At 40.3% G+C, this 22,665-nt stretch overlaps 1 protein-coding gene across 5 annotated transcripts in view; it reads left to right on the top strand.

The window, feature by feature from the left end:
• nrxn3a (neurexin 3a) overlaps nt 1–22,665 on the top strand; it is a 275,340-nt gene that overhangs the window by 48,966 nt on the left and 203,709 nt on the right. For all 5 annotated transcript variants that reach the window (XR_005993299.1, XM_041812741.1, XM_041812742.1 and 2 more), the window contains exon 5: nt 2,587–2,598. Coding sequence is in view for 4 of the 5 variants with exons in the window: in XM_041812741.1 (XP_041668675.1) it covers nt 2,587–2,598 (12 nt within the window). In the remaining variant the exon portion in view is untranslated. The remainder of the gene's footprint in view (nt 1–2,586; nt 2,599–22,665) is intronic.

Genomic DNA, 22,665 nt, shown 5'->3' with positions numbered 1-22,665 from the left:
TGGAGGTCCTGACCCCTCCAGGGGGTGCAAATCAAAAAACGTTTTACTTTTATGCAAATCTTTCCTTTAAACTAAACCCACATAACTCTAACCAATCAGAATCAAGTAGTTACCATGGGTGTTACTAATATATCAGCAAGTTCCTAAAAAGTGCATGTCTCTTCTTAATACTGGAAAACTGCTAAGGAAATAGGAAATATTTTATGTACATTTTTTTTCGATATCTGCCATCATTGTGTACAAAAAAATTCAAAACAAGTGGCAAGAGTGGGATCCCCATTAGAGGCTAATGCCCAGTGGGGTTCTTTGGCATGGCAGCGGTTTCAGCCGTGACAAAAACTAGACTAAGACCAACAAAAACGAATCTGTGATGACTAAAACTGACAAAAAGAAAGTTTAGTTTTCATCAAGATGACTAAAACTAGACTAAAATGTATTTTGGTTTTCGTCTGACTTTCAAAATCCGTGATATTTTTCCAGTATGGGTAAATCGAACAAAAAAACAATGCATCTGTAGCTATTCTGCCTCTCAGCTGTAGAAAGCAGGGACCCCAGGTTTGGCAGGCTGCAAAGACCACACTACCATGACTTGGTTCCAGATTCAGACAAGACAATAAACAAAAATAACCAAAGTCTGGCAGTTACATTCATAAAAAACTACATTGCAAACACTACAGACTAAGCAACATTTCAGAAATTAAACAGAGAAAAAGATAAGAGGTCTAATCCAAGATTAAATTATGTATAGATGCATTTTAGAAGTAGTTACACAAATGATGGCTTGCTTTATCTACCTTAGCTAAAGCTAAAGCTAATTCTAGAATACTGTATGTAAACTACATCAGTGTTAATTCTGTTGATTAAAACTACGACTAAAATTTTTCGTTGACAGACGTTTTTCCATGAGAAAAACTCGACTAAGACGAGCCAAAAACAGATCTTTGATGACTAAAACTAAGTTTAGTTTTCGTCAAGATGACTAAAAACCAGACTAAAATGTAGTTTTGTTTTCGTTGGACATTCAAAATCTGTCAATATACCATGCATCTGTCGCTGTTCTGCCTCTCAGCTTTAGAAAGCAGGGACCCCAGGTTTGGCAGAGGACACACTACCATGGTTTCGTTCCAGATTCAGGCAAGAGAATAAATACTTGGACTAAAAGTTCAGACATAAATGTGGGGACTTTTTATGGACTAAAACTAGTCTAAAATGTTTTAGAGTTTTCATCGGCTAGACTTAAACTTTAAAGGTTAAAAATGACTAAAATGTGACTAAAACCAAAAGACATTTAAGACAGAGACTAAGATTAAAATTAAAAACAGCTGCCAAGATTAACACTGGCATGCAGTACTCATTTAAATATAAATTTAAATATTAACCAAATAAAAAGCCTGCAAACACAAATTTTAGCCAGAAAATTCAAATTTTTTGGGACTGAAATAATTATTGAACTTTCCACTGAAATCCAAAAAAATCCAAGTTTCCATAAAATTTAACATATATATTTTTTGTATCTCATTTGATACATTAGGTGTTTTTGGTAACTGATAATCTACTTGAGGGAGTTTTTATCATTTATCAGATTGTATTCAGAAGTTTTTTTTTTATATAATTTATTGATCATATTAATTAGATAGAGGTATCATAAAAGTATGTATCAAATATGATACAACAGGCCTTAAGGGGTGAAAATCATACATTTATGTTATTAACTTAAACTCACAACATAATCTGATAAATTTCTTCACTTGGTTTTAAACATTATTTACATGCAAAATATTTGAATTTTCCAAATGTGGTTGAAAATATGATTAGTCATGATTAACTATCATAATTGAGCGATTAACCAAGATTTAAAAAAGGTATCTTTTAACAGCTCTTTGATAAACCATGCTAGAAGTTTAACACTGTAAATTCACAGAAAATATCTGTAAAATAATTCTACTTTTCAAGTTAATTCTAGTAGCATATTTTCATAATAGTGTTCAACAATAATCCTATTTTCTTCAATTTTCTTATGACCATTATATAAAATGATCATTCCCTTTAATACAGCAGTTCATATCCAGTCTGCAAAATGAGTCAAAATCATCAGAATTAGATATTTTTTCAAATTATTCTGCCCTAGTTTAATCTAATATTGTGTTGGTTATAGTTTAGAATGAATTACTGTTTGTTTTTGTTGGAAAAAACATGAGATGAGGAACTTAAAAATAATTGTGTATTAAATGGCAATCGCAATATTGGGTTTAAAACATCGCAATTCCCAAACTGTTCAGCCTTAATGTTAAACCTTATTTTTCCCCTACAACCACTTGTGTAGTTTGTGTTTTCTGCCTTTGTGTGCAGTGTTTTAACAATGAGAAGTCCATTCTTATTGTGTTTGCATGATATTCAGTGTGTTTTGTGATGTAAAGTTGCACTTTAGCTGCTCCAGTGCAATGATAAATCCTATAATGTGTATTTAAATATACATTGAAATGTTTTGGAGTCTGAACTTACATCTTGTCTCTTTCCTTTTCTTCTTCTCCGTCTCTCTGGATGACTTTGGATCCTCTCTTCTGCCTTCACCTGCTCCTCCTCTAGCTAAAAGCAAAGGTACAGCCTTTTCCAAATCTTTCCTTTTCCGCCTGTATGAAAAGCGCCGCTCGCTCTGTGAGTGTTCGAGAGCTCTAATGTGTTTGCTTGTCTGTGTTCAGTGTCTCTTTTGTAATGCTTTCTCACTGAGGGTGCTTGGATTAAGCGAGTAATTAAGCCAACCTTAATTGAAGGAGAAAGAAAAAAGTGAGTGTCTGGCTTTGTGTTTTTCTGCTGTGTTTGTCTATGTGTGCAGTTTGTCATAGCGCCGTATGCAGACACACTGTGAGACAGTTTTGTGATGCAAAGTGAACAACAGTCGCTGTGGATCAGTTTTCAAAAGAACGAGCTTCTCCTTTTTTTCTCAGTAAACCGGGTTTGTACTCGCTGCTGACGTCTGCATAAGCTGAGTTCAAATGACAGCGTTTATAATTCCTTCTTACTGCTGCCTGTTGGAAATATTTACAGCACACAAGCATTGTCTTCAACTTTAATCCATTAACCAAGGGGATATTTGCACATGACTTGCCTCTTGTTCTGCAAACAAAATAGAATTTGGTTCATTTCTCATGGTGGAAATGCTGCAGATCAAACCAAATAGCCCAAACTGTCCAAAGAAGGAGTTATGTGATTTAATGTTTGTTTGAGCCTCAAATGAACCTGAAAGGAGCTGTGACTCATTTCCTGTTTCATTGGTGCAACTTTGATGTTTCATGTGAAGACGCAGAGAAAGACTGCTCAAAAAAGTACAAAAAAATCACATCTGGAGATTTCACATTCACCGTTAACTGGCATTCTCCTCTGAAAGACAAAGATAACCCAAGTGAATACATAGTGCTGTTTTTAAATTATGATTTTAAGACAAATTTATAATGGTCTCAGATGTTCCCAAAACATGCCTGTGAAGTTTGTTCCTGAAAAAATCTTGCATTTTTGCATGTCTAAAAACCCCTCTGTTTCAGCCCTGCTCAGAACAAGCTGTTTCTATGTATGTGGCTTTAAATGTTACTGAGCTGTCTGACTCCGCCCCTGACTCCGCCCTCTCAGGAAATGGATGTGGATCTCCTGATCCGAACTTTAAATTCTCCGTGATAGTAATGGCGTTAATGAATTTAAAAAGAAACTCCCAACACTCATGAACACTGACCTTAACCGAATCAAGAGAGGGCTGCAGGTCTTCAGATGTTCTGGGTTCTTTTGGGACCTCCTGGACGAGTCATTGATGTGCTTTTGGAGTACTTTTGGTAGGCTGACCACTCATGGGAAGGTTCACAAATGTTCTAGGTTTTCTCCATTTGTGGATAATGGCTCTCATCATGGTTCTCTTGTGTCCCAAAGCCTTTGAAATGGCTTTGTAGCCCTTTCCAGACTGATAGATGTAAATGACGAATGATATTTCTCATCTGTTCTTGAAGTTGTTTAGATGGCCATAAAGATGGTTGCTTTTTAAGACGGGTTCTATTTAAGGCAGTGATGTCCAAACTTTTCCGTTAAAGGCCACATGTGAAAAATGTTAAGGATACCTTCCTTTTATGCTATCAAAGTTAGTCAGTCAGGTCAAATTCAGGTAAAGATGCACTACTTGATACTATATGCTCAAAGTTTATATCACGATAAAAAGCACATTAATGAATTGTCCTGTCAAAATGTTTGTTTACATAATTAGCAGGATAGCACTGCCTAGTGTTGAAACTCAAACATACGCTAATCCACATAAATTTATACCATCCTCACATGCTGGAATTTTATTCTGTTTTCTTATTGACAGACAGGTGTAGTTTTGTCTTACTATCCCGGACGAGCCCCCAGAGTTAACAAAACTATACTTGCTGTCAATAAGAACTACAGCCAAGCATGAGCTTCAGGTTCTACTGAGGGCCATTTTCATTTATGTTTTATAATTTGCTCCAGGCCAATTAAAAATGGGCCAAGGGCCTCATTTGGCCCCTGGGCCATAGTTTGAACACCCCTGATTTAAAGGATTTCTTGACCGAACAGATCTGACTTTTGAAATGTAGATTTGTTCTTTTGCTGTGTGCTGCTGATGGGTAGTCAAAGCCAAACACCTGGCCAGTTTAATGTTGGCAGAAACTTTGACCTCTTCATTTTGGCTTTTTTGCATAATGTTTAACCAGTAAATGATGCTTTTATAAATGAAGTGAACTACAATACTTTCATGGCAGATAACTTCTTGATATCCAAATACCCAGCATGGGTGAGGTATAAACAGGGTCACACTGCTTTCCTTAAACAGAGATTTTCCTCTGTTGTTGGATGATTAAGGATAAAAGTCAAACACAAATTGATTCCATTCAGAAATGAAAATTCAGACAACATTTGGTTGTCTGGTTGCTCACAGAGAGCATCATCAGCTCAGAAACAGAAACACGTCTTTGGGTGTTTGCCTGGAGATGCTGTGAGGTGTGGCGGCCTGCTGCGTACACCTGTAAAGGTTCCTCCCCGTTCACAGAATCAAATCTGCTGTAAGCTCGGCGAGGGTTCCTCTCCCCCCACCACCTGTCTCTCCTCCTCGTCGCTGTGTCTAATCCCTCTGCGAGATGCTCCACATTATTAGGCATCAGGCTCGCTGTCTCCTCCTGTTATGCAGACGCCGGCTCCATCCTGGCTCTATTTGCATGGCGGCTGGCTGGTGAGAGAGGCGGGATAATGGGAAACTGTGTCTCTGTCTTCGAGGAGTCCCATTTTACTGTCACGGGTTGAAACCGAGTGTTTCTCCCCTCATCTAATTTTTTTGGACTCCGTTTTTGTTCGCCTCTTTTCTCTCTCTATTTTAATATTCTCTCGGTCAATCTCCCCGTCTTCTTTTTCTTCTGCTGTTATCTCCACCGACCCCCTGCTGTCTCTGTTGTCATCTTCATTTTCCCTCCTCGTTCACTCCATAATTACTCTCTCCTTCTTTTTTGCCTTTCTATGACCTCTTTCTCCTTTTCCTCAAATTACTGCCAGTGTCCAATCTTCCTAGTTTTTATTACCACCATTCTCTGTTCTCGTTCAAAGTCTTAATGTGATCATGTCTGGTGACATTTTCGCCCAAGTACACCTTTGATTTTGGTCAGAGCAGCAAGGCCAAAAGAGTATAAAACACAAGGTCATCAACGGGACTCAGCTGTGGTTGGATATCCTGCTACATGATCCAGGATCCGACAATCAAACGCTCCTGTAAGAGACTGTAACATGAGCAGCGTACTTATTTGTTTATATGATGATTGAAACAGAGGATAATGGACTTAAGTACCCAGATTTGTCAAACCACTCTCTTCTTTGGGGTTGGTGGTCCGTCTGTCCTGGACTTCTTACTCTTTAATGGTGTTTTTTCAGAATGTGGTGCCACCTCGACTCGTCTCAACTCTACTAATTTTTCTTTAAATATTTGATAGCCCCTCTTTCAGACTGGATATGTGTTTGCTGCGTGCCACTGTGGCATGGCACTGGGGTTGCCACCTTTCTTGCGCTCCTCTGGGTGCCACGGGACAGACTGATTGAGAGTCAGATAATCATCAGGGTCAGAATGGGACAGATTACATTAGCTCTATTTAATGTCACTGAGTAGCTTTTTCTGTGCACAAACAATGGCTTTTAAGTAATCATGAAAAATACACATTTTTTTCACAACGATAGCTGTTTTTCAGATTGAACTTGGATCACAATTTTTAAAAAATGCCACCCTGAAGACTCAACCTGCTGCTGCCTCTCTCAAACCCAGTGGAGCTCACGGACTGACAGCCTGGAAATCGCTCATGATTCATGAAGTTTATGAAGATCTGTGATGCCTCGTGGAAGGAACTCCCATCAAAAATGTTTAAAAAGAGATGTTTGGGGAATAAAGAACTGTGACTCCTCAGTTTGGCTCTTCTGAGCTGAGAAGCCACTTCAGTGTGAGTGACAGAAGCATGTTGTTAACTGTCAGTCCACTGTGTGCCACAGAAAACACTTGGAAACATACGCTTCATTTTGCCTGGTAATGGTTTTTGCTGTTGCTTTCCAGACATGTGTTTAATTTTTCCGGCTCACATTGTCTTTTTGTAAACGCTTCCCTTCATGTTGGTGAGTGCTTGGAGCTGACATCTCCCCTCCCTTCCTGCCTTACTCTAGCTCTGATTTGCTGTAAGTATAAAACTGCTGGCACCTGGGAACTAGTGGTGGGTGTATTGATGCTAAATTATGATATATCAATACTTACAAGGTACCATTTTGGTATTGATTACTCTGACAAAGTATCAATACCAAATGAGTACTCTGAAATACATCTTCTCCCCGACTGCTTTCCTGTTTCTCTCCTCCAGGCTGTGTTGCCTTCACTGCCTGTCTGGGTCATGTGACTTTGGAGACCAATCATACACATGTAACATGTCTCAGCAGCTCCACTCGCGCACCTGCATCTGCGGGTCAAGCTAAGCTCTAACAGACCTATGTCAGCTGAAGTCTTGTTCTTTGTTCATCCTGATTCTGTGAATCTTAAAATGTATTTGAGGTACTGAAGTTTTCGGTCGGAACTTTATTTGCTTATCTGTATCAATAATGATATAAAATTGTGAATACTGGCATAAAAGATAGCAGCTAAAACAAAACATTGGCCTCCCTTCAATATATGGTGGAAACTTTGAACAGCAGGCCGATATGGCTCAAATAAAAGAAAAAAATCAGCCTAAAAAGCCCAAATCAAGTCAGTTAAGTGCTATATACTGGCAGGAGTAATTGAATTACTACATCAGTTAATAATTACTTATATCCATGACAAAGCCCATGCAACGGCCATAGACTGCACAACTACAGAACATATTGGTGTATGGGCATAATGCACTCCTGTCATAGCAGCTAAACTGCTGAAAATGTGCAGAAAAAATCCTGAAAAAAGGCTCTCTTGAGAAGAGTTGGAACCATGGACGTTTATAAAGTCATAATTCCAACTGGATGTGCAGGATGTTATTCACAAATTTAGCACAAAAAAGTGACACTAAAGAAGAAATAAGATGGAAATAATGGAAAATACAAAATATGCAGCTCATACATGTTAATCCCTCTATCCTGTCTTTTATTTTGTTATTAATACCATTGTGTGTGAGTATGTGTGTGTATATGTGTGTGTGTGTATTCGTGTAATCCCCTAATAACCAAAATTGCTCTGTAGTATAAGTTAAAGACTAAAATCCAATAATGCAGCTCATGACTGGATCAGCGGTGTCGTGACGGTTCAGGACAGAGGAGAACAGACATGTTGGGGGTTGGTTGGTCACTGAGGGGGAGGATGGTGGAGGGAGGATGGGGGAGAGCCTGGACATTTGTGTTTTCTTCGCTTCACTGAGTGCTGGTAAGCGAGCCAGACATGGAGGGCAGGGATAGCCCGGCGTCAGTGACAGAGGGGGGTGTGTGGACGGCTGTGCCTGGGGGGCAGGTAGGATGAAGGTGAAACACTGAGAGCCGGGGAGCGGCGCTGTGTTTGATCAGCTGCACAGAAACAAAGCAGTAATACTGCTTTTAGTTTCATGTTTGGATTAGCTCTTCTGTTAGGATCTGAGTGCTTTTAGGTTCTGGATCAGATATAAAACAATGAAGTGATTCTGATTAAAATGAAATTACAAGGGGATTTTCTTTTACATTGTGATAAAGCAGATGAGTAAAAGTTTTTAAATCATTTTAAAAAATCTTTATTTTTCCATTTTTATTCTAAATAAGAACCAGAAAAAAGTTTCTTTACCCATCAAAAAGAAACCCTATTCTTGAAAAGCCAGTGGATTGGCAGGAGTTTGACTCTACGGCAGTCACACTACTGTTTATGTAAGTGAAGGTACTGTACTGGACATAAATGGATACAGCAAAGAAAATCAACAATACATAGGCAATAAGATACGATTACGATAACGATTGCAGCTTTCAACAAATGCACATGAAACACTTCCTACAGCAATTTCTGCCCAAACAAAGCCTCTTACTTGTGATCACTTGTGATTAGAGTCTGATTAGTGTGAAGGAGAAGAGTTGTGCGTCATTCAGATACTGGCAAGATTTCTCCACCACTCCTGTCTAGATGACATCAAAGGAAGGAGGAAAACTCTTTATTCTACCAGCACACTGCTGACTGTCAAACTTTCAGGTGGAGCGGGGAGCATAGAGCTGAACCCAAGATGGTCACAGGGGCTTTTATTACCTGAGCCACATCATAAGGAACTCTGGGGTTTTACTCCAATCAGAGAGGAGACTGTGGCCTTTTCACACCTTGGTGTGAAGTGCTTCAAGGGCTACTGGGAAAATGCGTGCATGGGGCTTCCTGCTTCCTTGTTTGAAATTTCAAAACTGTTTTAACTAAGAAAACAGACTTCTGCAAAGCTTGCTAGGCCTGAGTCTTTGTTCACTGTGTTGGTCCCTGTAATGCCACATTATGTAATAACACCGCATTATGTAATAACCCTAACCATGGGACTTAGTGTGGGCTCCAGGGTATATCCTACCCAATTACCATGCCCTAACTCTAACCACTTAGTGACTTATCCCTAAACCTAACCCCCATTCAGGGCTCTGGACTAAACACCTAACCTTAACCCTAGGACTTCAACCCTCCAGGTAGGCTCCAGGGTATACCCTACTATCTTGCCCTAACGCTAACTGCTTAGTGGCTTACAAAATGCGGCGTTATTACATAATGAATTGAAAATGTATTACATTATTACATAATGCGGCATTATTACATAATGTGGTGCTACAGACCCCAACAGGTTGCATAAGGCAGTGGTTCTAATCGTGGGTGTCAGGACCCCCTTTTGGGTCGTTAGACACTTAGAGGGGATCGCCAGATGCCTCAATAAAAACACAGAATATTTTTAAAATGCTGTTTTCCCATCCAGTTTTGTCACTATTATTTGCCATCGCTTTACCCCACCAATTTTTGCAAATTTTAACCCATTTTGTCATTTTTAAACAGTTTTCAAGACTTTTTTTCTGCCTGTTTTTCCCACCAATTCTTGCTGCTTTCTGCCTTTTGTTGTCTCTGTTGACCCAAGGTTACGGTTATTAACATATTTTCACCCCTTTTTGCCCGTTTTAACTTCTGACTATTTGTAATGCCCACTTTTGCAAGTTTAACCCACTTCTGCCTATTTCTTTGCCATAGTTAACCCATTTTTAGTTCAAACCACTTTTACCCACTTTTAAATCACATTTCACCAAATTTTCCACACATCTCTGCCACTTAAATCCCCTTTTACCACTTCTAATGCCTGTTTTTGCCATTTATTGCTGCCTCTCTTATCTACTTTTTGGCACCCTAACATTTTCTTCTACTTTTAAAATCCCATTTCACCACTGTTTCCACCAGTTTTTGCCATTTTAACCCATTTTAGCTATTTTCAATCCATTTTGATTCAGTTTTTATGAAAAACGATGCAGATTTTTAAGAAGGCTATCTACTATGGCACAAATGAATGAAAAAGATATTTGTTGCTATGTTAAGAATTCAGGTTTAATATAAAATATGGCTATTGCAGCTGTAGAGTGGACCATGATTTTGCTGACCTCCTTGGGCCCCCAGTTTGGCTGGGCCCCCGAAATCTCTCCCCTTTATCCCCCCTTATGCAAAGCCTTTTCTGCACATGACTATTCTTGAATGTGCATGGCTGTGTTCAACCACCTCCAGGTACAGTGGGGGTCCCTGGTCTCTGGCACCTTCATTCTGGGGGTCGTGGGCTGAAAAGGTTAAGAACCCCTGGTATAAGGTAAGGCTAATTGGCATTAGCCTCAAGAGTTTTTAGTGTGCGTCTCCCCTTTAAAGAGAGCATGCTGGGGCCATCAGCAGTGATGCTAGGCTAAACCGGGCTGCACTTAGGTACAGTTTCTCTGCATTATTTAGCGAGTTTAAGGTAAAATTGGCCAAAAAGTAGAGTTGGCTAAAATGTACTTTAATGTAGTGGGGATACAGAGAAAATAAACACACTCACCTTGCCATGTGATTCACACTACAGCCATTCTTGGCAAGCAGCTCACACACAAACTGTTCATGGCCTCATGCTGTGCCGTGCCCCGTGCCAAACAGAGATCATATGCCAACAAATAGTGACAACAAAAACAACCTGCAGACTAAATAGAGAAAGCAAGACACAGAGGAGCCAGAGTAGATTTTTTTAACATGCAGTAAGTGTCAGTGTTGGTGTAAGAATTAGCTTGATTCAGATGGTTCATGTTAGCTTCTGTTAGCAAGGCTGCCTATGGGGGGGCGGGGGAGGGAACATTTTGTGGGGCCCAGTAACATCAGAGACACATGGAGGTTAGCAAAACATGGATCATTGTAAATGTTAGCTACAGTAACACATTTAATAATCTGAATACACATTCACTTAGATCCCTAGAGTAAGCTACACTATATTACCAAAAGTATTCACTCACCTGCCTTGACTTGCATATGAACTTAAATGACATAGGGTCCACAGGGTTTAATATGACGTTGGTCCACCCTTTGCAGCTATAGCAGCTTCAACTCTTCTGGGAAGGCTTTTCACAAGGTTTAGGAGTGTGTTTGTGGGAATTTTTGACCACTCTTCCAGAAGCACATTGGTGAGGTCACACACTGATGTTGGACAAGAAGGCCTGGCTCTCAGTCTCCGCTGTAATTCATCCCAGTGGTGTTCTATCAGGTTTAGGTCTATGTGCAGGCCTGTCAAGTTCATCCACACCAAACTCTCTCATCCATGTCTTTATGGACCTTGCTTTGTGCACTGGTGGACAGTCATGTTGGAACAGGAAGGGGCCATCTCCAAACTGTTCCCACAAAGTTGGGAGCATGGAATTGTCCAAAATCTCTTGGTATGCTGAAGCATTCAGAGTTCCTTTGACTGGAACTAAGGGGCCAAGCCCAGCTCCTGAAAAACAAGCCCACACCATAATCCCCCCTCCACCAAACTTTACACTTGGCACAGTGCAGTCAGACAAGTACCATTCTCCTGGCAACTGCCAAACCCAGACCCGCTCATCAGATTGGCAAATGGAGAAGCGCAATTCATCACTCCAGAGAATGTGTCTCCACTGCTCTAGAGTCCAGTGGCGGTGTGCTTTACACCACTGCATCCAACACTTTGCATTGCACTTGTTGATGTATGGCTTGGATGCAGCTGCTCGGCCATAGAAACCCATTCCATGAAGCTCTACACACTGTTCTTGAGCTAATCTGGAGGCCACATGATGTTTGGAGATCTGTAGCGGCTGACTCTGCAGAAAGTTGGCAACCTCTGTGCACCATGCGCCTCAGCATACGCTGACCCTGCTCCGTCATTTTACGTGGCCTACCACTTCGCGGCTGAGTTGCTGTCATTCCCAATAGCTTCCACTTTGTTCTAATACAACTGACAGTTACGACCCATTCTTCCACAAATGTTTGTAGAAACAGTCTGCATACCTAGGTGCTTGATTTTATACATCTGTGGCCATGGAAGTGATTGGAACACCTGATTTCAACTATTTGGGTGGGTGAGTGAATATATTTGGCAATATAGTGTATGTTGCTAGTAGTGTCGAACTAATAGCCATGCAATCAGGTCAGGTCCCCTGAGGCCTGGTCCAAACCACTGGATCCTGGGCATCCCGTACGCAGTGAGCTGGGTCAGTCCTGGGAAATGCATGGAGTTGCAGCTGCCACTCCCATATCCAGCAGCTGATCCTTCCCATCCCTGCTGTCCTGCGAACATCGGCATTAGACGCATGGTCTTGCCAAAGATACCCCAAAATGTGCCAATAGGGAAGCTGTCACAGAGGAGTCCAGTCAGTGTCTGGTAAGGCCTCACAAGACTATATTACCTTGCCCAGCGAACCCATCACACTTTACATGAGGTAAAGTCTGTGGTTGATCTCAGCCTCACAGTAAGCAGATCAACTGCAGAAATGGAGAAGAAACTGAGGCATCTTTCTTGAACTTTTGAAATCTAACACACACTTAGGCACTGAGATATACTATGCATAATACAAAGATATTATGCAGCACCATAAGGGAGGAACTGTTTCTCAGGGAGTTAGCACCAACTCTTCTCACCCAATACAAATGTCAACATTAATAAATCACATCTGGAGCAGGCCTGTTCACTGGGCTGCTCAGGGGTCCAGCTGTTTCTGTGAGCAGGCCTGGTTGTAAGTGGCCATAGGCGATAAATTGCCAGTAAGCATGATGTGCTGGGCCCTTTTGACCCCAAACCCTGTTCCTCTTGTCAACAAAGAGATCGATAAGACACTGGGAGTGTCCTACAAGATTTTTTCTTGCTTTTCTCTCTCAGCAATGCTTATGAGCTAGTTCCACAAGAGTGAAGGTAGTGCTGCGTTAATAGTTTCCCTGTCTGTGATTATATTGTTGTACTGTTGTAAACACATGCTATTTTGGGACATGCTGTGAGTGCGCATAATGCAGAAGGAAAAGGTAAAAAAACTGTTTTTTTATCCTATATTCTTGGCAGCTGGTGTGCAGTTTTGTTTTCATTTAATCTGTACTGTTCTAACTCCATATGCTCATGAGTGTGGAAGGATGGATCAGTGTTTCATAGGAGGGGCCGATGAACTCTGTGGGTAATGAAACATGATGACATTATACAAGTCCTATGCTAATCATGTAATCAGCTTTGATTGCTCTGCAGAGGTATGTACTCTCTCTAACCTTGAGGAGAAGTTGATAATCAGGAGATGATGAGCCCGGGGAATTCTCTGCCTCTCCTCTAACCATGACCACTTCTGTCTCCTCTGAGACAGCAGGATGGATTGATACCGCAGGTGTGAGTTTAAGAGCCAGGTTTATAAAGATTTAGAGCAGCAATTATCACAAATTTCGACCTTGATTGGCTTTGACACTCAGAGACACTACCAACCCGACCTGTGTCGAAGAGGAGACCTGGGTCGATTAACCGCTCTGACAAACCTGCAGGTCAAAACTAAAAATAAAGTTTTACTACTAAGAGTATGAACCATGTCAGATTAAACACACTCTTCAAACCCAGCAGTACACCTTATGTTAGACAATTATTTTCTTTATGAACTTACACGAAAAAACAACTAAATAAAAATTCTTTCATTTGCTTATATCTTTATTTTGCCAGGTTGTTCCTCTAGTTAACGCTTCAAGCCCACAGCTATTTTTTTTCACCATCATATCTCGTCTGGACTTTTTATCTTTAAAAGCTTGTAAAACATCAACCCTGTGGTGTACAGTCAAGCTCTATGAATCCATTTTTTTCAGGACAACCTGGGCTTGAAGAATATATCACTTAATTTTTAAAAAAAAGTTATAGGACTCTAAAGACAAAAGAAAAAAAAAATTGGAATTTGAAACGCAGAGATTTTTATTTATAACACACAGTAAACAATAGTGACTAAGCCATTTCTTTGCCCACTTCTTCTCCCATCTCTTGGGGACACAACGGTGAAAAATAAACCTTCAGTGAATAACAGTTTTCAAAATATCTACATATAAAGAAAACGTCCATACGCTTTTGTTGCAGTTAGATTCATTTGTGCCATTCCTCAAAGCAGTACAGACACAACTGCTTGCCATTGGTCGACAGCCTCTCCCACAATGCATTGCGGTAAACAATACAGCGATGCCCAGGGTACAAAGCTGAAGTAAATGATCAAAAATGGATTAAAAATGGATAAAAAGATGCTTATTATCGATCTTACAATATGGATTCAATCTTTAAAGACCCCAGAAAGTCACAGAAGTTTCAGGCTTGCTAGAATGGCGTCCTGTAGGTCTACGGAGACATCGCTGGTAGCAAACAAACGTCAAGAAGGTCGGCTTTCATAGGAAAAAAAGAGTACGTAACTATGACTTATAGTTCAAAAGTTAACATCGTTTTTATAAACTTGTCACTTCTTGTTATTTACAGCAACACTGTCATCAAAGACCCCGGAAAGTCGGTTCTAGGCTCACTAGAAAATGTCCTGTAAGAGCTACGAATGCATGGAGAACAAAATCAGAAAGGTACAACAGAGAGCTTTCAGATAAAAAAATAATTAAGTGCCTACGATTTACAGTTCAAACGTTACCAGGTGATTGATAAAGGGGTAAGCTCTAAGGGTTAAGGGCCTGTGTAATTTACCAGGCTTTTATGTTCCAAAATATGGCCCAGGACATTTTCACCAGACCAGCCATTTTTTTTCTTTTTTTATCATGAGTTATCAACCCAAAACCTTTCAAAAACTGCCCTAGGGGTCAGGGTTAGATAAATAGATCACAAAAGCAAACAATGATCACTCAAAATGTACAGGAGAGAGTCAGATCAGCAGGTAATGTGAGCCTGTCTCAGCTCTGCTGTCTTCAGCACCATGGACAGCGACATTTACATATTTACTCTCATTAAGCCTTTTTCTTTTAGAACAAACATCTTTTACAGCACAAATGTCAACTTCTCCACCGTGGGCTTTAACATGCCAAAATATTTAGACACCCAAAGCTTCAAACTACAATACATTTACTTACAAACATGGCCGACACACTGTAATTTCTGATGCTGATACTTCAGTCAGCATTATTGAATCCCATAAATGTGAGCTGATCTGTTTATTTGGCCCATATGACCCCTTTTTCTTTTTTTTCCTCTCATAGTTAACTTGTCTGATGCTGTGGAATGGGCCGTAGTCCTAGTTATCCATTCTGTTGTCATTGTTATCTCCATCATCCTCTGCTGACACTACTTTAATCTCCTTGACCTACCAGTTCAGTAGAAGTTAGTTTCACATTTCCCTTCCTCCTTCTTGTTGTATTAAGGCAAGGCTTGTGCACCAAAATCCCACAATCTGACATCTCCATCAACCACAGTCTGGCAGTGTCTGCATATTGTTATTTGTTTTTTGCTTTCCTAATTTCTTAAAACCAAAATGCTTCCACACGTCAGAGTTGAAAATCCTTGGAGCCTCCTCAATTTCAATCAGTTCTCTCTTGCCACTTGTAGCAAGGTTCAAATGAAGTAAATAGCACAGTTCCTTTTACTGGGCAGAAACCTCGACCAGAACCAGACTCACGTTGAACAGGCATCAGCTGAAGCTGTGTTGGGAGCGAAAAAAGAAGAAGGAGTGAAAGAAATTATCAATCCAGTAAGGGAAAAATCACATCCGCCGACATTTGCTCCAGCTTTTGGCTAATTTACAAAGTCAGTGAGTGAGAGGTCAAATCAGAGGTGTAACTCATCCAGAGTTCACAGTGGCTGTGTAAACATTTGGTATGATGATCTCCAGTTCACCTGAAGCTCATCTGACAACACTGACCTCTGAAAGAATCGCACATTAATGAGAGTTTAGGACAATGAATGAACAGTGGGATCATTGTATGGGATGACTTCATTTATGATGGATAAAAATCATGTTTATAAGTAATTGTACAGTATGTATGAATGCATCTGTTCTGCTTCATTTTTGTTATATGCCCAAACCTCTACACATACTATATGTGGAAAAAAAACTCTTGCTTTCTATTATCTTCTCTTGCTTGTGTCTACATCTTTTTGACTTGTGTGTATGAATGCTTGGCTGCCCGTGTGTGTTTTCCTGTGGGCCTGAAAGGCCTCTATAGCAGGGCCCACTCCATCTCCTTAACAAGATGCCATCAGTAATAACATGACCCACTTTAAAGACCCCTCAGAAACTCATGGTAAAAAAACAACTAAACATCCTGAACCTCACACTGTTTGTCTTCATGAAGTGGTTGATGTCTAACCTTGCAAAGCAGAGGGATACACCCTTTTTTTCTGTGTTTCTTACTGGTGAGTCTATCTTGCAAAGCTCCCATCTGAACTGTTTGGGTCTGTTAGAAAGTGACAGGACCAATCAGCAACGAGGGGCAGTACTTTAAGGTGCGGCGGAGTCGTAATGTAAGCAAGCAACAACAAGATGCTGGTGCAATTGTGGCAGAAGAAATTGTGGCTAGAGCATCAGTTTTATCAGAACTTGACAATATTTCTTTGTTAAAAGAAGAACAAAGAACAGCAGTGAGTTGTTTTCGTTTCAAAAATGTTTAAAGTCGTGTACTGACATGTCTACAGTCACCATTTTTCGCGGCATTATGCAGTTCTCTATGGAGTTTACATCTTCTGTAGGGGTGCAGGCGCACAGCTACGTCACGTGTTTTGGTGCTCTGATTGGTCCGCAAAGATGTGACAGACAGAACGTTCATCCAATCACCTTCCCAGTTTTTTTCAAAGGCTCTGCCCTTTCCCAAACGCTGTCTGTGAGAGGTGGCGTGTCAGGTTAGTGGATGTTTATTTCCTAACACTTTCTTCATCAACCATACAATGGTCAGGATATCATGATTTCTCTTTCATTATAACAAACTTATGAATGAAAACAAACTACACCTATGAAGGGCCATTTTTTATTTATCAGAATTCTGGATTCAAAACAATTAGTAGCATTGATAAGGATGCTGTGGAGGTGGGCGGCGCTCAGCAGAGCTGATTTTGGGAAGGTGAGATTGGGCGATTGAATTCTCAATCTATGGCAGCCTCTTTGACCATTTTTCTGTTTTTGAAAACTTTTGGATTGAAATAGTGTAAGACCTATAACACAGGTACATCTAAAGAAATAGAATATCATGTAAAAGTTCTTTTTTTTGCTGAGATTCACTTCAAAAAGTCACAATTTGCAGATTCATCTCAAACAAGATTAAATATTTCAAGACTTTTTGTTTTGATGCTTAAAGCTCACAGCTTAGTCCAATTTGCAAAGATTCCCTGAGCCTTCAGTCTCTCACCCTGGTTCACACACACAACCACAATCATGGGGAAGACTGCTGACTTAGCAAATGTCCTTCAGAAGGAGGGTAAGCCACAGAGGGTCAGTGCTGGAAGAGCAGGCTGTTCTCAGAGAATATATCAAAACATATTCATGGAAAGTTGACTGGAATGGAAAAGTGTGGTAAGAAAAGGTGCACAAGTCAGTAGATCAAGAGCCACCACACAGACGGGTTCAGGAAATGGGCTATAAGTGTCATGTTCCTGGTGTCAAGCCACTCCTACACCACAGATGTCATCAGCTTCTCACCTGGGCTAAGGGAAAAAGAACTGGACCGCTGCTCTGTGGTCCAACGTCCTGTTTTCAGATCAAACTAAACTTTGAATTTCAGTTGGAAATCTTGTTCCCAGAGTCTGGAGGGAGATCAGAAAGGTTCACAATCCTTCAACAAACTACACAGGCATCTTTTGGGGACCTCTGAGAACAATATAAACTTGCCTTGAAAGGGTCAAAGATCTCCTCTAGTAAGAGGACAGTGTTAAGAAATGCCAAGAAAACATTTTTTTTTTTAACTCCAAACATCTGTATTAATTCATGATGTTCACCAAAACCTAAATTGCCTTATAGTTTCATGTGAACACACCATGATGATGCTCTATTTACCGTTACCTAGCAGTCATTTTAACAAACTGACCATAAACACATAATAATGCAACATTATGTGGTCTTGTGTAGTTAGCTTAGTAGCTAAGTAGCTCTTATCCTGCTGGATTTGACACAGAATATGGCATGAAATTAGTATTTTTAATTTCTAGGACTTAATTAGAAAATTTGGGGGTTGATTGCGGTAGTAACCATCTGCTCAGATCCATGGATCATGTTTTTTTTAATTTTATTTATTTATTTTTTTTATTTTTAAATAGATTTTGACCAAACTTAGTTTTGCCAATCAATCGGGGCATCTCTATGAGGCATGGATACATCTGGTGCCAAACTTGCCAGCATACTTGTGTAAATCAGACCGTGCTCTCATGTCAGTTTCTGGTTCAAAATGAACAGTAGATTGTTCAAAGTCTCCCTTGTGTTTCATTTTGGGAATTGTGTGATCGATGTTGCATAAAATGAAGAACTATATGCCATCTTCGAGAAATTCCAGCCTGATTCTTCACCATAGAGGGGAGATAAACATCCTCTTTGAGTTTTTGTTTCTTCCTCCTCTGATTTTAAAACACATATTTTCAAAAGCCAAAGCAGCACTCGGAGCTATTTGCCACCAAATGCAGCTGAAAACTGTCCAGCAGAGCGCTGCCGCATCGTCAAAGAGACCTGTACAATGAATTGTAACCCGTTCAGCTGAAGATGTCAACCCCAGTAGTCCATTTGCCCTGGGGCAAACACATTTGGGCTGCAGAACGCTCCCTTGACAACATTTCAAAGAGGAGGTTGTGGGGGTGGGGGAGTGAGAACACGCTTCAGGGGAAGAAAAACATGGCGTCGATCTGGGAAACGATTAAATCCAGATTCCAACCGACAACATTTCTCATCCCCCCAGAGGGGAGTGACACGGGTTGCGGCACTGAGAGAACGACGGAGGGGGAGAGAGACAGATGCAGGAGGAAGGAGAGAGATTATGAGCGAGAATGTGCTGGTTATCTTAATTAAATGGAAGTGCATTTTATCCTCCTCCTATTGATTTGTGCCAGGGGCAGAGTGTGTTTTTCAAAGGCAGAGTGTGCTCTGTAATGCTGCTTTGGAGGCTGTATTTTTTAACTTGTGGCGGGCGTGACAATTGCAGTCAACAAACTGTTGAGATAATCATTAAAAGGAACAACAAAGCTGAGCTCTAAGAAACAATGTAGAGCTGCCAGACTCGATTTAGCTCACGCTTTAATGCTGCAGAGCCACATGTACAAAGAGGTGACATATGATATGCATGAGGGTAAATATTTGCAAAGGTGTCTGTTTGCACGGATGCTTCCTCTCTGTGTGTTCCCGTGAGTGTGTCTCGCCCCTGAGCGCTCTATTTGGCCGCGCTGATACCAACCCAGCGAGAGCAGCCAGGCCTCACAGGTCGCAGGCAGAGAGCGATGCATTTTGATTTCCCCTTCCCTCCCCCTCTGGCCTCCCTCCATTCGTTTTGATTTGGGGGAGTTAATGTTAACAGTTTTGTCAAGCGCACTGTGCTGCAGGCTACACTCCTTAAGTATATCTTTGTAATTTAAGTGACCTGCTTTCTGGCTGGGACTTTTTCCTATTACTGGGAATGACATTTCATTTAGGCCCCATCATTCATCTTTCCCACTTTGGGCTCCGGCTACCGCCTCCTCTCTCTTTGTTTTTCTCTCCCCCACTTCCTGTTTTTTCTCACTTTCCCTTAACTTCCTCTTTCTGCTTTTATTATCTTATTATGTTTTAAATTTGCTTTACTTTTCTTTTTTTTTTTGTCCTGTTTTTCTCACGTATACAAGGCAGCCATGTTTCATTGCTGATACACAGAGGTGTCTATGAAATTTAAGCCATGTTTCCTTGAATTTCATAGAAAACTAAACACTAACACCACAGTTATTGTGAAGAAAGCATTAGGCTGAACACATGAGAACATGAACACAGAAGGCCTGCAGCACATCCCCTCTCTCAGTTTGGCCTGTTGGCTTTAGAGGGCTTTTAGGGCGGTCACTAGGACTGAAAGACAGGGGGCTTAGCCCCAAGGGTGGCGGGTAATGCTTAGCATAGAACGTTTACCAATTTCTTGTATCCACATCTTAAGATGCTTTATTAATTTATGTATTATTAGTTGTAGAACATTTATCAGGACCTATAATCAGGCTCACTCCCTTTTCCGTAGAAGACTGCCCTTTCCTGAACCTTGAGGAGGCCTTCCTTTTTACTAATAACAGCCTGAGTGAGTTTATGAGTTGTTTTTGAAAGTCTATATGCAGTTCATGAAAAAGATGTTGGAAGACATATCCATTTAAGCATTTAGTAAAATATAAATGTGGTATATAATATCTAAAAATATATAGTTTCATAACTCCTCTCTTTCTTCTTTCAGGCTCTTCATGCTTTAATAAATAATAATCAAACTAGACTATTTCTGCCTGCCACTGATATTTCTGTGTCTAAAGACAGTCTGTACCAGTGGCACTTATTATTCTACCCAAGAGCCTCATTGTCTTAAATATGCTTTACTTTAAACCTGTGATGTAAGATGATCCATAAATCAGCTGATCCATAGTTGAAATAAAATGAAACAGTGAATTGTTGGATTATTGTGTAGTTAAATGGGATGCAATAGGCCATATAAAAACGCCTATCCACCATTTTCCTAGTCCCCATGATTCTTTGCGTGAAATATAGGCGCAACTTCTGGTCCCTTCTATCTTAATGGGACTTTGCATTGCATATGAGATGTGAAACGTGATTATTAGAGCAATTTGAACATTGAAATATGTAACTTTTGACTGCTTCACTTCAAACAGGACAATATTATTATTTCTCCACCTTCCACTAAAGAGTACAAAGTGACGACATTACCTCAGATAAACTAGAAAAGCAGATTCAGCTAACTTTATTAGCTTCGTATCAGTATAGTAATAGACGATCACGTTTTGTTAACTGAGTTTGGACACCACCTTCAGATAACATTTCTAGTTTGTGGGGTTGCTGAAATCCTTATTCCACCACTGTTGACGCAAAATCACTATAATAATCCCTTGGAAGAATCGCGTTTTGCTATTATTGTTACTGTACGAGAAGTTCCACCCACATTCGCTTCAGTAGACCCCCCAGGGATAATGTGGTATCCACCTTATCTACTTACTTACAGCTTACAAAACAATGTGAACATGTGATTACAAAAATATATTAGTATTTACACATTCACAGAGAATTCCTATCAACAACTGTCGTTTGTAGTTAGCATCTATTGTTAGCTGCTGTATTAAAATACATGTATTTATGTACTTCTGTCTTAGCACCTGAGGTTTCGCCCATATTTAGATTACAGTAGTGGCCCCAGGAATAAGGTGGATAGGGGCAGAAGAAATATTATGTCACTGATAATGAGCATATATTTTTTATTCATGCAAGTATTGCAAATATTAGTTTGACCTCTAAGATCCTTTTAAAGAGCTGAAAAAGTTGTGGTGGGCTATTTGTGTATTTATTTCTCACATTTGGACATTTACTGTAGTTCTGTGGCTCTGTTTATCTGAAAACATGTTTACTATTTTTTTCCCACGCATTATTGATGCTTTTAGCTAAAGGGGAGGGGCCTCATGTTAGTCTTTGCCCTGGGCCTCGAAATGACTTAAACTTGCCCTGCCTCACAACTGCAGACACATTGTTCCACCCTGCCTCATTCTGTAGCTTTGGTTTCCTGTTTTTGCTCTTTTGACAGTATTTATTATCAGTAATACATTAAAGATCAAATAAAACACTCACGTTTAGATAAGTTTCACTTTATCTTAAGTCATTTCAACATGTGATCCATGTGTGAGGGTTGCTGATGACCATCGACACGTATCGCAATGATCATCATAAAATATGAGTGTGGAAGAGCATCGGCAGGAAGTGACTGAAGAAACTTGTTAAAACGAAGGCAGAAGAAGCTTCAGTTTGAACACAAGACAGCACACCTCAATGAATGAGTGTACTGAAGACACCAGCGGACTTCCTCTGCCCTCTCTGATGCACGCCACTCTGCCGTGCACACAGATGATAACAATGCACTGATTAAAAAGAAATTTTCATACAGACATGGCACTAAAGAACCACAAGTGAGTGGAGAGTCATGGGTTGAGTATCTCTGCTCTTTACATTAAGCAGAGAGTGACATAATGATGTGGTGCATTCCTTAATTAATAACATCACTTTGGGAGCGACTAGTTGATAGTCTTGCAATCATAAGGTTGTGGGTTCAGTTCCTAACTCCTGCAGTCACATGTTGATGTGACCACAGTATGCTCCTACTGCTTTGTCAGTGTTGTGCTAATGGGTATGGATACGTTTGAATGGGATTAGCTAATACTGATGGCCAACTGTGTGTAGCCTCTGCCATCAGTATGTGAATGAGGTGCAAAAGAACTTTAAGTGGTCAGAAAAGCACTATACTAGCTCAAGTTCATTTACCATTGCCATTGTTCATGTTCATTATCCCTTCCATGAGCCTATGCGGAAAGCATCAAGCAGGAACAGCACACATTCCTGCCTTTCCTGTGCCAACAAGGAAAGACCGGAAAAAAAAAAACAAATAAAACAAACAAAAACAGAGCAGAGCAGGCATCACTTAAAACAGAATGACATAGATTAGGTCAGAAGTAGAATAAAGGAGGAGCTGGAGTGGAGGAAGATTGCAAAAGCAGCTTGCAGAAGAAGCAACAG

This window comes from Cheilinus undulatus, linkage group 18 (genome assembly GCF_018320785.1).
Source record: "Cheilinus undulatus linkage group 18, ASM1832078v1, whole genome shotgun sequence".
NCBI classification, from domain to species: domain Eukaryota; kingdom Metazoa; phylum Chordata; class Actinopteri; order Labriformes; family Labridae; genus Cheilinus; species Cheilinus undulatus.
The sequence above is the reverse complement of the archived record's forward strand: the minus strand, read 5'-3'. Positions and strand labels throughout refer to the sequence as shown.